Below are 13,077 nucleotides of genomic sequence, written 5' to 3'. Positions count from 1 at the left end.
TATCAAACTCAAAAAGTGGATGTAGATTTAATTCAGTATTTTGGAAATGTTTCTCGATTGATATTAATTATTTCACAATAATTAATCATTTGGAAATGGTATGATTCTACAATTAACAAATAATTTTCAAATTCATTATTTTCTCCTTCTTTTGAAATTCACAGGATGTTGTGAATTAGGATGCAGATTATTACTCCCACTTTCAGGTAAGATTGTTATGTTAAATGGCTTTGCCAAAGCCAAACTGTAATAAGCAGAAGATCTGGCATTTAAGGCCCATTCTTCTGACTCCTAATCCAGGATTATTTTCACTATTCTGTCCTCCTAACATTTGTAAAGTTCATTCATTCATTCATCTCTGGGTGTCTGGTGCTCTACTAGGAATAGTGGCACAGTTCTGAGGAAAAAAACATTATGAACCTAGAATTATATAATCAACTAAAATACATCATGAGCGAAGGTGGAATAAAAACAATTTTAGATACAAATTTTTAGATGCACACAGAACCTGAGTAAACTAACTTCTAATAAATATGCTTGAGATGCAAGAAGGAAAATGAACCCAGAAGAAAGGAACGGTATACAAAAAGTAATAATAAGTGGACATCAGAAAAGCACATTGGTAATCTAAACAAGAATTTAAAATATAAAAACAACCACAAGATGTACATGTTTAGAAGCGTTAGAATTAAAAAATCATAGACAACAACATTAAATCCTTGCTTATTTGGGAGAAGGATAGAGCTACTCTAAGTTTAGACTTCTTAGAGGAATAAAACATTAAGAATATATACGACAATAATGGCCCCTGAGACAGCCACGTTGTTCTCATCTCCAGAACTGTGAATATTATTTTACATGGCAAAGGAACTTTGCAGATGTGACTAAGGACCTTGAAATGGGGAGATTATCCTGGATTATCCAGGGGGATCCTGAATGTAATCACAAGGGTCCATATAAGAGATCTGATGACAGGAGAGACAGAAGGCAATGTGACGACTGAAGCAAGATGCTAACCCTCTGACTTTGAAGATGGAGGAAGGGACCATGAGCCAGGGAATGCTAGGAATGCAGCTCCAGAAGCTGGAAAAGAAAAGAAAACAGATTCACACTGCAGAGCACCTGGAAGGATCATAGTGCTGCTGTCACCTTGATTGCAGTCCGGTGATACTGCTGTCAGACTTCTGGCCTCCAGAACTGTAGAAGAATGAATGTGCGTTGTGTTAAACCACCAAATTTCTAGTAATTGTTGCAGCACACATAGGAAACTAATATGTTAAAAATGTGGGGGTAATCACTGAAAAAATAGATGCAGAATATATGACTTATTTTCAAGGAATACTTATGCCTCTACTCCTTATGTTTCTAAGAGTGATTTTTATTAATAATGCTCCTGGGCACTCAGGCCACTCCCTCCCACTCTTGTGCAGTAGAGACAAAATGACTTCTCTGAGTGATGGTTTGAGAGGCAACTTGTTCAGGTTCACAAACTGGCCCCTGTACATGGAGGACAGGGAGAGACCAAAGAAAGAGGCCGATCACTCCAGATTGGTAGGTGGCAGGTTTAATAAGCAAGAGAACTTACATATGAGGCTTGTCTTGGGCACCACAAGACGAGTAGATCTCCACACTCACCCATCAGAATCTTAACTGGGTTTGGTCAAATGTATCATCCAGATGGTCTCCACAACACCTTACTCTCTCAAGGCTGTATCCTTGGAACAGCTCCCGCTATAGGAACAGTGGGCAGAGCATAACTTCCAAGGACAGGGGAGATGCGAGGAACCTCTGATTGTCCAGGTCCAGCTCGTGGGTCAACTGGTGATCACATCATCTCGATGACCTCCAACTCAACTGAACACTTAGCTCAGCCCCTTCTAATCTTCTTCCCTCTTGGGATCTGCTCATCAGCAGAGAATATGCTTTCTGCTCTGCTCTGCTCCTCGCTGAGGAAGGAGTCCTGTGCTTACTCAACACTGCTAGGGACCAGGTAAGTCTGCCTAATTCAGGGATAATAGGCTTAAAGTCATATTCTCCAAAACCTTTATTAGTAATAAAGGTGGCATTTGTTCTCCATCTGTCTTACTCTCTTTTCTGTCTCTCAACTGCTTCAGAACACACATGGGGAAGAACAAGATATTGCATATAAGTTTTTTGAACTCTCAATTTTCAAACCAGTAAAGGAAAAAAAAAAAGGTGGAAGGACTTGAGGAATTCAACAGAAAACAGAGAAAGAGAAAACAAAAAGAAGCAAAGGAATGGTGGACCACACATAAGAGACACAATCAGAATCGGAAGAATAAACATAGTTAAAATGTCCATATTATCTAAAGCAATCTACAGATTCAGTACAATCACAATCAGAATCCCAACGACATTCTTCAGGGAAATAGAACAAAGAATCTCAAATTTATATGGAACAACAAAAGACCCCAAATAGCTAAAGCAATCCTGAGAAAAAAGAATAAAGTTGGAGGCATCACAATTCCTGACTTCAAAATATACTACAAAGCTATATAATCCAAACAGCATGGTACTGGCACAAAAACAGACACACAGATCAATGGAACAGAATAGAAAGTCCAAAAATAAAACCACACACTTATGGAGAGCTAATTTTCAACAACAGAGCCAAGAACATACAATGGAGAAAGGAAAGTCTCTTCAATAAATGGTGTTGGGAAAACTGGACAGCCACATGCAAAAGAATAAAAGTAGACCATTACCTTACACCATACACAAAAATTAACTCAAAATGGATTAAAGGCTTGAATGTAAGACCTGAAACCATAAAAATCCTAGAGGAAAATATGGGCAATACACTCTTTGACATCGCTCTTAGCAGCATCTTTTCAAATACCATGTGTACTCAGGCAAGGGAAAGAAAAGAAAAAATAAACAAATGGACTACATCAGACTGAAAAGCTTCTGCAAGGCAAAGGAAACCATCAACAAAACAAAACGACAACCCAACAACTGGGAGAAAATATTTGTAAATCATGTATCTGACAAGGGGTTAATTTCCAAAATATATAAAGAACTCATACAACTTAACACCAAAAATCAAACAACCTGATCAAAAAATGGGCAGAAGATATGAACAGATGTTTTTCCAAAGAAGATATACAGATGGTCAACAGACACATTGAAAAGACGTTCAACATCATTAACTATCAGGGAAATGCAAATCAAAACTACAATGAGATACCATCTCACTCCCCTCAGAATGGCTGTAATTAACAAGACAGGAAACAACCAGTGTTGGAGAGGATGTGAAGAGAAGGGAACTCTCACACACTGCTGGTGGGAGCATGAAGTGGTGCAGCCACTATGGAAAACAGTAGATAGAACTATCATATGATCCAGCTCTTCTACTGCTGGGTATTTAACCAAAGAACATGAAAACACAAATGCATCAATATACATGCACCCCTGTGTTCACTGCAGCATTATTCACAATAGCCAAGACGTGGAGGCAACCCAAGTGCCCATCAACTGATGAATGGATAAAGAAGATGTGGTATACATATACAATGGAATACTACTCAGCCATAAAAAAAGACAAAATCGCCCCATTTGCAACAACATGGATGGACCTTGAAGGTATGATATTAAGGGAAATAAGCCAGACAGAGAAACACTGCATGATTTCACTCACATGTAGAAGATAAACACATGGATAAAGAGAACAGATTAGTGGTTCCCAGAGGGGAAGAGGGTTGGGGGGGTGGGCGAAAGGGGTAAAGGGGCACATATGTATGGTGATGGATAAAAACTAGACTATTGGTGGTGAGCATGATGTAGTCTATACAGAAACCGATAAATAATAATGTACTCCTGAAATTACACAATGTTATAAACCATTATGATCTCAACAAGATAATTGGAATAAAAAAAGAGAGAGAGACACAGTCAGAACAAAAATTCACAGAGAATTTAAAAATAATGGGTTGGGAAAAGAGCATACCAGGCAAAAATTAACCCAAAGTAAGTTGGTACATCAATGTTCATATTGCTCAAAATATAAATGTGATTTTTAAAAAATGTATTAGTGGGAATACATTTCACATTAATAAAATATACATTCTCATTGGTAAAAAACATAAGCAACAAAAATGACACAAAAACACAAAATTACATATGCACCTAAAGTCATAGCCTCAAAATATAAAAAGTAAAAATGCCAAAATTATAAAGACAAATTGAAAATTGCATAATTACAATGGAGAATTTTAATATGTATCAGCTAGCTATTGCTCCATAAAAACTACCCCAAACTCTCCGGCTTAAAATAATTAGTTAACTAATTCAAGTGCAGGATGGGCACAGTTAGGATGACTTATCTTTGCTCCACAAAGTTTCTCATCTTCTAGCAGACTAGCCAGGGCTTGTCTGCATGGCATGGTAGAGGTTCTAGAAAGAAGGCAGCAGCACACAATACGTCTGTGATCTAGGCTCAGAGTAGGCACATCATTACTTCTGCTGTATTCTCTTGGCCAGTGCAAGGCAGAAGGCCACCTCAAACTCAAGACACGGGGAAACAGATTTCACCCCTTGATGGTGGAGCTGGAACGTCACAGTGCTAAATGCAATGGTTACATACAGGCCATTATTTAGAGCCATCAATGTATCAATATACCACATTCACCTCTCTCAGAAACTGATAGATCAAGGGGACAAAAATAAAGGTAAGGATATAGAAGATTTAAATAATGTAATTAACAAGCTTGGTTTTACAGATACATGATGAAAGATGATAGATAGATGACATAGAGATAAACAACCTGCACGCAACAAATAAACAACAGATTTTCTTGTCAAGTGCATATGAAACAGTTACACAAATTGAACAGAAAAGCAACCAGGGAATTTTCAACAATTTCCAAAGAACCTGTCATTTAGATCACAATATTTTATCATAGTGCAACTTAATTAGAAAACCTCAAAGTGAAAAAAACTCATACATTTGGAGACTAGAAATACACTTCTAAATAATTTATAGACCAACGAAGAAATCACAATGGTAATTATAAATATTCAGATTTAAAAGAAATAAAAACACTGCATAAAACTTGTGGGATGATAAAAGAGCAATTGCAGAGGAATTGTAAATTTAGATACACTTAGAAACTAAGAAGACTGACAATGAGCAAGCTAAGCATTCACCCCAGGAAGGTGATAAAGCCTAAAGTAAGAAAAAACTAAATAAGAAAATTGATTTCAATTATTCAGAGAATATTCTCCGACCACAAAGTAATTATGCTGGTTTATTTGAAGAAATATTATAATATTATTTGAAGGTAGATTGTGATAAATTAAAAGTATATATTGAAAAGTCTAGAGCAACCACTAAAACGTTTTTAAGAAGAGGCATAACTTATATGTCAATAGTGGAGATAGGAAATTGGAAAGACCTTGAGGGCATTATGCTAAGTGAGATAAGTCAGACAAAGAAAGACAAATACTGTATGACATCGCTTACGTGGAATCTAAAAAACTCGAACTTTCACAGTATAGTGATTATAGACAACAATACTGTATTATAAACATCAAACTTACTAAGAGACTGAATCTTAATTATTCCCACCACAAAAAAGAAATGACAATTACGTGATGTGATAGCTACGTAATAATGCTACAGTGGTAATCATATTGCAATGTATAAATGTATCAAATCATCATGCTTTACACCTTAAACTTACACAAAGTTACATGCCAATTATATCAATAAAATTAATAGATAAATAATAATAATAATAAAATAAAAAACAGAGAGTAGAATGGTGGTTACCAGGTGCTGGGGAGTGGGAGATTTGGGGAGATGTTGTTTAAGGCTAAAAACTTGCAAGTAGTAGATAAAAACGTCCTGGAGATCAAACGTACAGCATCATGATCATAGCCAACAACACTGTATTATAAACTTCAGAGTTGCTAAGAGACTAGATCTTATTTGTTGTCACCACAAAAAATGTATCTGGAAAAATCCCTAAATAGCTGGAAATTAAACAACATTCTTTTAAATAACTCTTAAATAACTCATTAGTCAAGGAGGAAGTTAAAAAGAAAACTATAAAATATTTTGAGTTTAATGAAAATGAAAATAATATATCAAAATTTGGGGACCCTATTGAGGTAGTGTGTAGTGAGTACATAGAGGGAAATGTATCACATTAAATGCTTATATTAGAAAAGGAGAAAGGCCTCAAATCAATGATCTAAGTTTCCACCTTAAGAAACCAGAAAAACAAGAGCAAATTAAACCAAAAGCAAGTATAAGGAGGGAAATATAAATATAAGAGCAGAATCAAATAAAATTGAAAACAGAAGGAAAAAACAGTAGAGAAAAATCAATAAAATCAAAAGCTGGATCTTCAAAAAGATCAGTAAATGTGATGCACTTCTAGCCAAACTGATCAAGAAAAAAAGTGAGAAGCCACAAATTACCAATATCAGGAATGGAAGAGGACACATCACTACAGATCCCACAGATATTACAAAGATAATAAGGAAATAGTATTAATACCTTTATACCAATAAATATGACAATTTAGAAAAAAATGGGCAAATTCCTTAGGCACAAACTACCAAAGTTTACACAAGAAGAAAAAGATAACCTGAATAGCCCCATATCTAGTAATAAAATCAATTTATAGTTAAAGACATTCCAACAAAGAAAACTCAAGACTTAGATGGCTTTACTGGCAAATTCTATAATAAATTTATGGTATAAATAACATCAATTATAGACAAACTCTTCTGGAAAATAGAAGAGGAGGGAATGTTCGGTTTCACATTTGAAAATCAGTAAGTGTGATTCGCCATATCAACAAACAAACTAAAGGACAAAATTCATATAATCATCTCTAAGAGGCGGAGAATAAGCATTTGACAAAATTCAAAGAGCATCTTGGAAAAACTCACAGAAAACATCATACTTAATAGTGAAAGACTGAATGCCTTCCCTCTGAGGTCTAGAACGGGGCTAAAGATGTCCATTCTTACCACTCTACATTGTACTTAATAAGGCAATTATTAATAAGGCCAATTTAGTGAGGAACAAGAAAAATAAAAGTAATTCGGATTGGAAAGGAAGAAATATCACGGCACAATCATGACAATGATTGTCTATAGAAAAACCCCAAATAATCACAAGAAAAGCTACCAGAATCAATAGATGGCTGCAGGATACAACGGCAATATAAAAAATCAATTATATTTGTATACACTAAAAATAACTAATGGAAATTAAAATTAAAACAGTACCATTTATAACAGGACCAAGAAACAAGAAATACTTAGGAATGAAGTTCCTCCCAAAAATGTGCAAGATTTGTGTACTGAAACCTGCAAAGTATTGATGAAAGACATCAAACAAGACCTAAATAAACACAGAGAAATTAGCATGTGCACGGATTGGAAGACTTATTACTAAGCTGTCACTGCTCCCCAAACTGATCTATAGATTCAACACAACCTCAGTAAAAAAATATAGGAGGTTTTTTTCATATAAAAATTAACAAGCTATTCTAAAATTTATATGGCAAAATCAAAGGAAATAGAATCATCAAAAAAAAATTTTAAGAATGCAAAGTTTTAAGCCTCACATTCCTTGATTTCCAGACTTACTATCAAGTTACAAGAACCAAGACAGTGTGATATTAGAAAAAGGACAGATATGTAAAACACACGACAGAGTCCAGAAATAGACCCATACATATATATATGTGGTCAATCAATTTTCAACAAACATGTCAAGTCAATTCAATGTAGAAAAGTTAGTCTTTTCCGTAAATTGTGCTGGAGCAATTGGACAGCCATATGCAAAAAAAAAAAAAAAAAGAATAAAAAAGCCTTGCCCCATACCTCACACCATATACAAAATGTAGCTTGAAATGGTCATGTACCTAAATGTAAACACAAAACCTGCGAAATTTCTAGAAAATATTTTTGATGTTGGGTTAGGCAAAAATTTCTCAGATAAAACACAGAAAGCACAAACCACAAAAGAAAAAGAAATGAATTAGACTTCATCAAAATTAAAAACTTCTGTTCCCCAAAAGACAGTGTTTAATGAATGAAAAATAAGTCAGACTGAAAGAAAAAAATTTTATCTAGAATTTATAAGAAACTCTCACAACTCAATTGACAGTTTGGTTGAGCACTGGGAACTGAAACTTGGCAGGCTTCCTTGGTCGGCGTGTGCATGGAAGAAATAAGACTACCTGCGGGAAGAATCCTGGAAACCTATGAAGGAGTCTTGGCCAGTTTGGCGTCATCACTGCAGACCAGCACCTTCTTCCACTATGTGGAACCCATTCCAACAGCGACACCATGTGGCAGTGAGAAGCAAATGCAACAGAGTACCAAATTGGTCCCTGTACTCTCGCAGGTTGGGTGTGAAAGCTGAACCTAAACTTTTGGGGACTGCGTTGAGTCTCTAGAGTTCTTGGACAATTCTAGAAGTGGAGACGACCTCAAAGGTGGGAGATTCTGGATTTCTGCTAATTAGTTAGGTGGGTATTCAAAAAATTAATTAGAAAAGTAAAAGAGAAATAACAGTTCTTGTACCTGAGCTTGTGAAGCATTTCCTATTAGATGTTACCATAAATAGCACAACTATATGGTAACTTTATATATCTCTGTAGTTTAAATTTATAAGAATTTGTATTCATTTTCTATTGCTACCATGACAAATTATCACAAACTTAGTGGCTAAAACAAGTTTATTATCTTACAGTTCCGCAGGTCAGAGGTCTGATGGGGGTCTCAATAAAATCCAGGGCTCTGTTCCTTTCTGGAGGGTCTAGGGGAGAATCTATTTCCTTGCTCATTCGAGTTGGTGGCAAAATTTAGTCCCTTGCAGTCGTGGATCTGAGAACGCCGTTTCCTAGCTGGCTGTCAACTGAGGGCCATTCCTGGTGTCTAGAGGCCACCCACATTCCTCAGCTCGCAGCTCTCCTCTTCCTTCTTCAAAGCCAGCAGTGGCAGTTTGAGGCCACCTCTCTGGGAATCTCTCTGACTCGCTCTTCTCCCGCCTCCCCCACTTTTAAGGATTCATGTGATTAGATTCTAGGACCCTCAAAGACAACCATGGATAATTTCCCCATCTTAAGGTCTCTAACTTGGATCACATCTGCAAAGTCCCACTTGTCATGTAAGGTTATATATTCACAGGTTCTGGGGATGAGGCTGTGGACATTTTTGGGGGCCATTACTCTGCCTACCTAGATATTTTTTTTTTAATAGTTAAAAATCTCATCTTAAAAATGTCTTGACTTTCCTACGGAGAAAAGCCACACTTTTCAGGATTGCATTTACCCAATCATTCATAACGTTTCCTTCTGCCTGGTTCCTTATTCCCCTCCATTCATCCTATACTAGATTTAACCCGGGGTCAAGGATGGGTTTCAATAAACGTCCTGAAGCAGTGTGCAAAATTTCACATGTATGCTTATTTTTCTGGGTAAGTTCCAGAGTTTAGATCAGACTTTCACAGTACTCTGTGAAAGACCTTCCTCGGGGGGGGGGGGGGATCAACTACAAAAGTGTTTGTAAATAAGTGTGTTGCTTTCACACAACATACATTTTCATGTGCCCACATTTCTATGCATCTTGTTCCATGAGACTGGGTGATGTAGTGGAAAGAGTACAGGCTTTGGATTTCCCTTAGGTATCCGATTCAAGGTACAACTGGCTAAGTGGGGATGGCATAATGAAGTGTATCAAGCTTGACAGGGAGCCACCAAGATGGGAGCAATTCAGGACATGTTAAGTTTGATGAACCATCAAGACAGCCAAAAAATCAAGGGGAGATCATCTGAGCCAAGGAAATCTAAGAAAGATAGTCATATTGTCCACAATAAAATTAAAAGTTTGGATATGATAAAAGCTGCCATAATCTACGTGGATGGACAACAAAATAAGGGGAAATTTTGTCACACACATAGCAGATTATCAATCAACAAGAAAAAGTCAACCCTATAGAACAGAAATTAAATTTTCACAGAAAACTGCAAAATCAAATAAAAAATCACTTTATTCCTTTTAAACTTTTTTTTTATAATTTTTTATTTATTTTTCCCCCAAAGCCCCAGTAGATAGTTGTATGTCATAACTGCACATCCTTCTAGTTGCTATATGTGGGACGCCGCCTCAGCATGGCCGGACAAGCAGTGCGTCGGTGCGCGCCCAGGATCCGAACCCGGCCGCCAGTAGCGGAGTGCGCTCACTTAACCGCTAAGCCACAGGGCGAGCCCAATCACTTTATTCCTAACAGCCAAAAATGTTGTCCATATGTGGATGCATAAGACCCTATTTACTTGGAAGGGGAAGTGGGCTGACTGCAAAGGGACACAGGGGAACTCTCTTGGGGGGATGGAAGAATTTGAATGCCTGCTAGATCCCAGGCATTCAATAAATGGTTGTTGAATGAATACCTACGTACCAAAGTGCCACAATTATGCATATATTATTTTTTTCCCCCAAATTAAGAAGAGGGCCTTGCAAACACTACACGCACAACAGAAGTTTGTTGATGAAGAAATGAATGGAGATGAGCAGATGGAAAGTGATTTCAGACTTCTGGCGGTACTACATCAAGGAGGCAAAAAAGTGATTTACGAATATTCCAGTTCATCTTTATAAACTTTTTATTTAAAAAATAAAATTATAAACAAAATACAGAAAAATATTGACACCTGTGATAACAAGGAAATGACTCCTAATCTTTAGAGCAGTTTGTTATCGTGGAAGAACAAAACCATGAGTTTTATAAAGAAATTTTACTGTGCAAAGGAGGAATGTACTTTTTAAGTTCATTTATAATAGGTATTGGGCATTGACCAAAAAAGTATTTCTATGTATACATTCAACATTTTGTAACATATTTACACTCAAGTTACATTTTTAAATTCTATGCCAAATACAGTCTAATTCACCATCAAAAATCCCTACATTACTAGAATTCTGTTTATTTGATAGTACAGTATGATTTTATTAGAAAATAATTTTATGTTCCTACTAGATCAATGAGATTTCAACAAAATTCACTGACCGTTTCTTCCCAGTTGAAGTCAAGCCTCTTCTAGACAAATTAAACACTAACTGAAATGTGGCCAGTAACAGAGTTATAGTAATTTTTTTCCTCCCTCCTTAGAGACCTTATTAAAACTTTGAATGGAAGGACACTGGCTCTGATAAATTACTTCTCCTTTTATAGTAGTTAGGACATATTATGGATATAAGTTGCAGAATTTTCACTCGTTTTGCTGAAGCACTTTTCCCTTTCAGTTGTTACCAACCTCACCAAAATAAAACACATTAAGAAACCCACAGAGTTTTCTGAAAACTTTTCTTCATCTTCCCCACACATTTCCCAAATCAGATAATTTATTCATTAACAATTTGTGAATTTGTTGCTTAGTTTTTCTAAATTACACTAGGGTAGCTATCCTCATTTCCTGATAATCTTACCATTTCATTTTTTAAATTATGATTTTATTAAAATCAACATAAATTACAAAAAGCTTCCATCTTTGCTACGGTTCTCTGAGAAATTTATCTGAACTTACTGAAGGGTCGAGATTCCACGGGGTCTGTCCGTCTAGGCTTAGCAAACAATTGTCCAGATTTGAAAATTCTATGCCTCTAAGAGATTCCAGAAAAATCAAATCTATCCACAATTCTTTCTTAATTATCTCCAATTAAGTTCATTTTTTAAAGTGTAGTAAGATAATTAATGACAAAACAATGGAGACAGATGACTTTCATTTAGTTGAGCTCTTTCCTTCTCACTTTCTTCAGGTTGTAACTTCTCCTCCAGTACAGGATGGCTGGCAGTTGGCAGTGGGCTGCTGAGTTGACACCACTTCTAACTCAGATTCACGAACAAAAACCACTGCATCACCACTTACGTTTATAAGACATTGCGCCTATGAGAACAACAGGACATGTTCGGTCACAAACTCAACAATATGCTCATATTCTTCTGTTATATTAGGGGCAGTGCTATATAGCTGAAAAAGCACAGGCTTATAAGTCATTAGAGAAAAGATAGACAACCCAATAGAAAAAATGACCAAAAGATAAGAAGGCAATTCACAGCAAAGAAAACTGAAAAAAACCCATTAATAGTTATTTAATTTTTTTTTTTTTACAGGGAAAGATTCGCCCTTAGCTAACATCTATTGCCAATCTTCCTCTTTTTTTTCCTCCTCCCCAAAGCCCCAGTGCACGGCTGTATATCCTAGTTGTAAGTCATCTGCATTTTTCTATGTGAGCCGCCCCCGCAGCATGGCAACTGACAAGATGGGTGGTACGGGAGGGAAGTGAACCCAGCCTGCTGAAGCGGTGAGCAACGAACTTGAACCACTAGTTCATCAGGGCTCGCTCACAGTTATTTAATTTTTTAAAGGAATCTTTAACAACTTTTTTTTTAAATAATTTTTTATTTATTTATTTTTTTCCCCCAAAGCCCCAGTAGATAGTTGTATGTCAGAGCTGCACATCCTTCTAGTTGCGGTACGTGGGACGCGGCCTCAGCATGGCCGGAGAAGTGGTGCGTCGGTGTGCGCCCGGGATCCGAACCCGGGCCGCCAGCAGTGGAGCACGTGCACCCAACCGCCAAGCCACGGGGCTGGCCCGTGGAATCGTTAACAATTTTAAGTGAGTTATTATGTTAACAAAACTGATGAAAGAAATTTACCCTAAAATTTAACCTAAGCAACACTTCTTTGCCCCTATTAACAGAATTATATTAATTATTAGTCATAAACAAACAGTGTAGTCCCATCATGGCAGTTAGAACTGGACAGCATCATAGTCCAAACTAGACGGCGTCTAACTCTCCTCAGTTAGCCATCACTGTACAGTCAAGCATTGCCTAATGACAGGGATATGTTGTGAGAAATGTGTCGTTAGGTGATTTCATCGCTGTGTGAACATCACAGAGTGTACTGAAGAGGAACAAAATTTGCCACCCCAAAGTGTGTCTCTAACATGAGGATTATTTTAGGCTGATGATTTTTAAGAAACAAAAGACTCACCAAGTTTTTCTTGTTACCTTCCCCTTAACCACCT

At 36.7% G+C, this 13,077-nt stretch overlaps 1 protein-coding gene across 8 annotated transcripts in view; it reads right to left on the bottom strand.

The window, feature by feature from the left end:
• Positions 1-10,631: 10,631 nt before the first annotated feature.
• The window catches only part of C2CD5 (C2 calcium dependent domain containing 5), an 89,415-nt gene continuing 86,969 nt past the window's right edge, over positions 10,632-13,077 (bottom strand). For all 8 annotated transcript variants that reach the window (XM_058558657.1, XM_058558652.1, XM_058558653.1 and 5 more), the window contains one exon: positions 10,632-11,930. In XM_058558657.1, the coding sequence (XP_058414640.1) occupies positions 11,799-11,930 (132 nt within the window). In that variant the 3' untranslated portion in view covers positions 10,632-11,798. The remainder of the gene's footprint in view (positions 11,931-13,077) is intronic.

Source organism: Diceros bicornis, chromosome 17 (assembly GCF_020826845.1).
Source record: "Diceros bicornis minor isolate mBicDic1 chromosome 17, mDicBic1.mat.cur, whole genome shotgun sequence".
NCBI lineage: Eukaryota > Metazoa > Chordata > Mammalia > Perissodactyla > Rhinocerotidae > Diceros > Diceros bicornis.
Note: the sequence above shows the minus strand (reverse complement) of the source record. Positions and strands in the feature narration are given on the sequence as shown.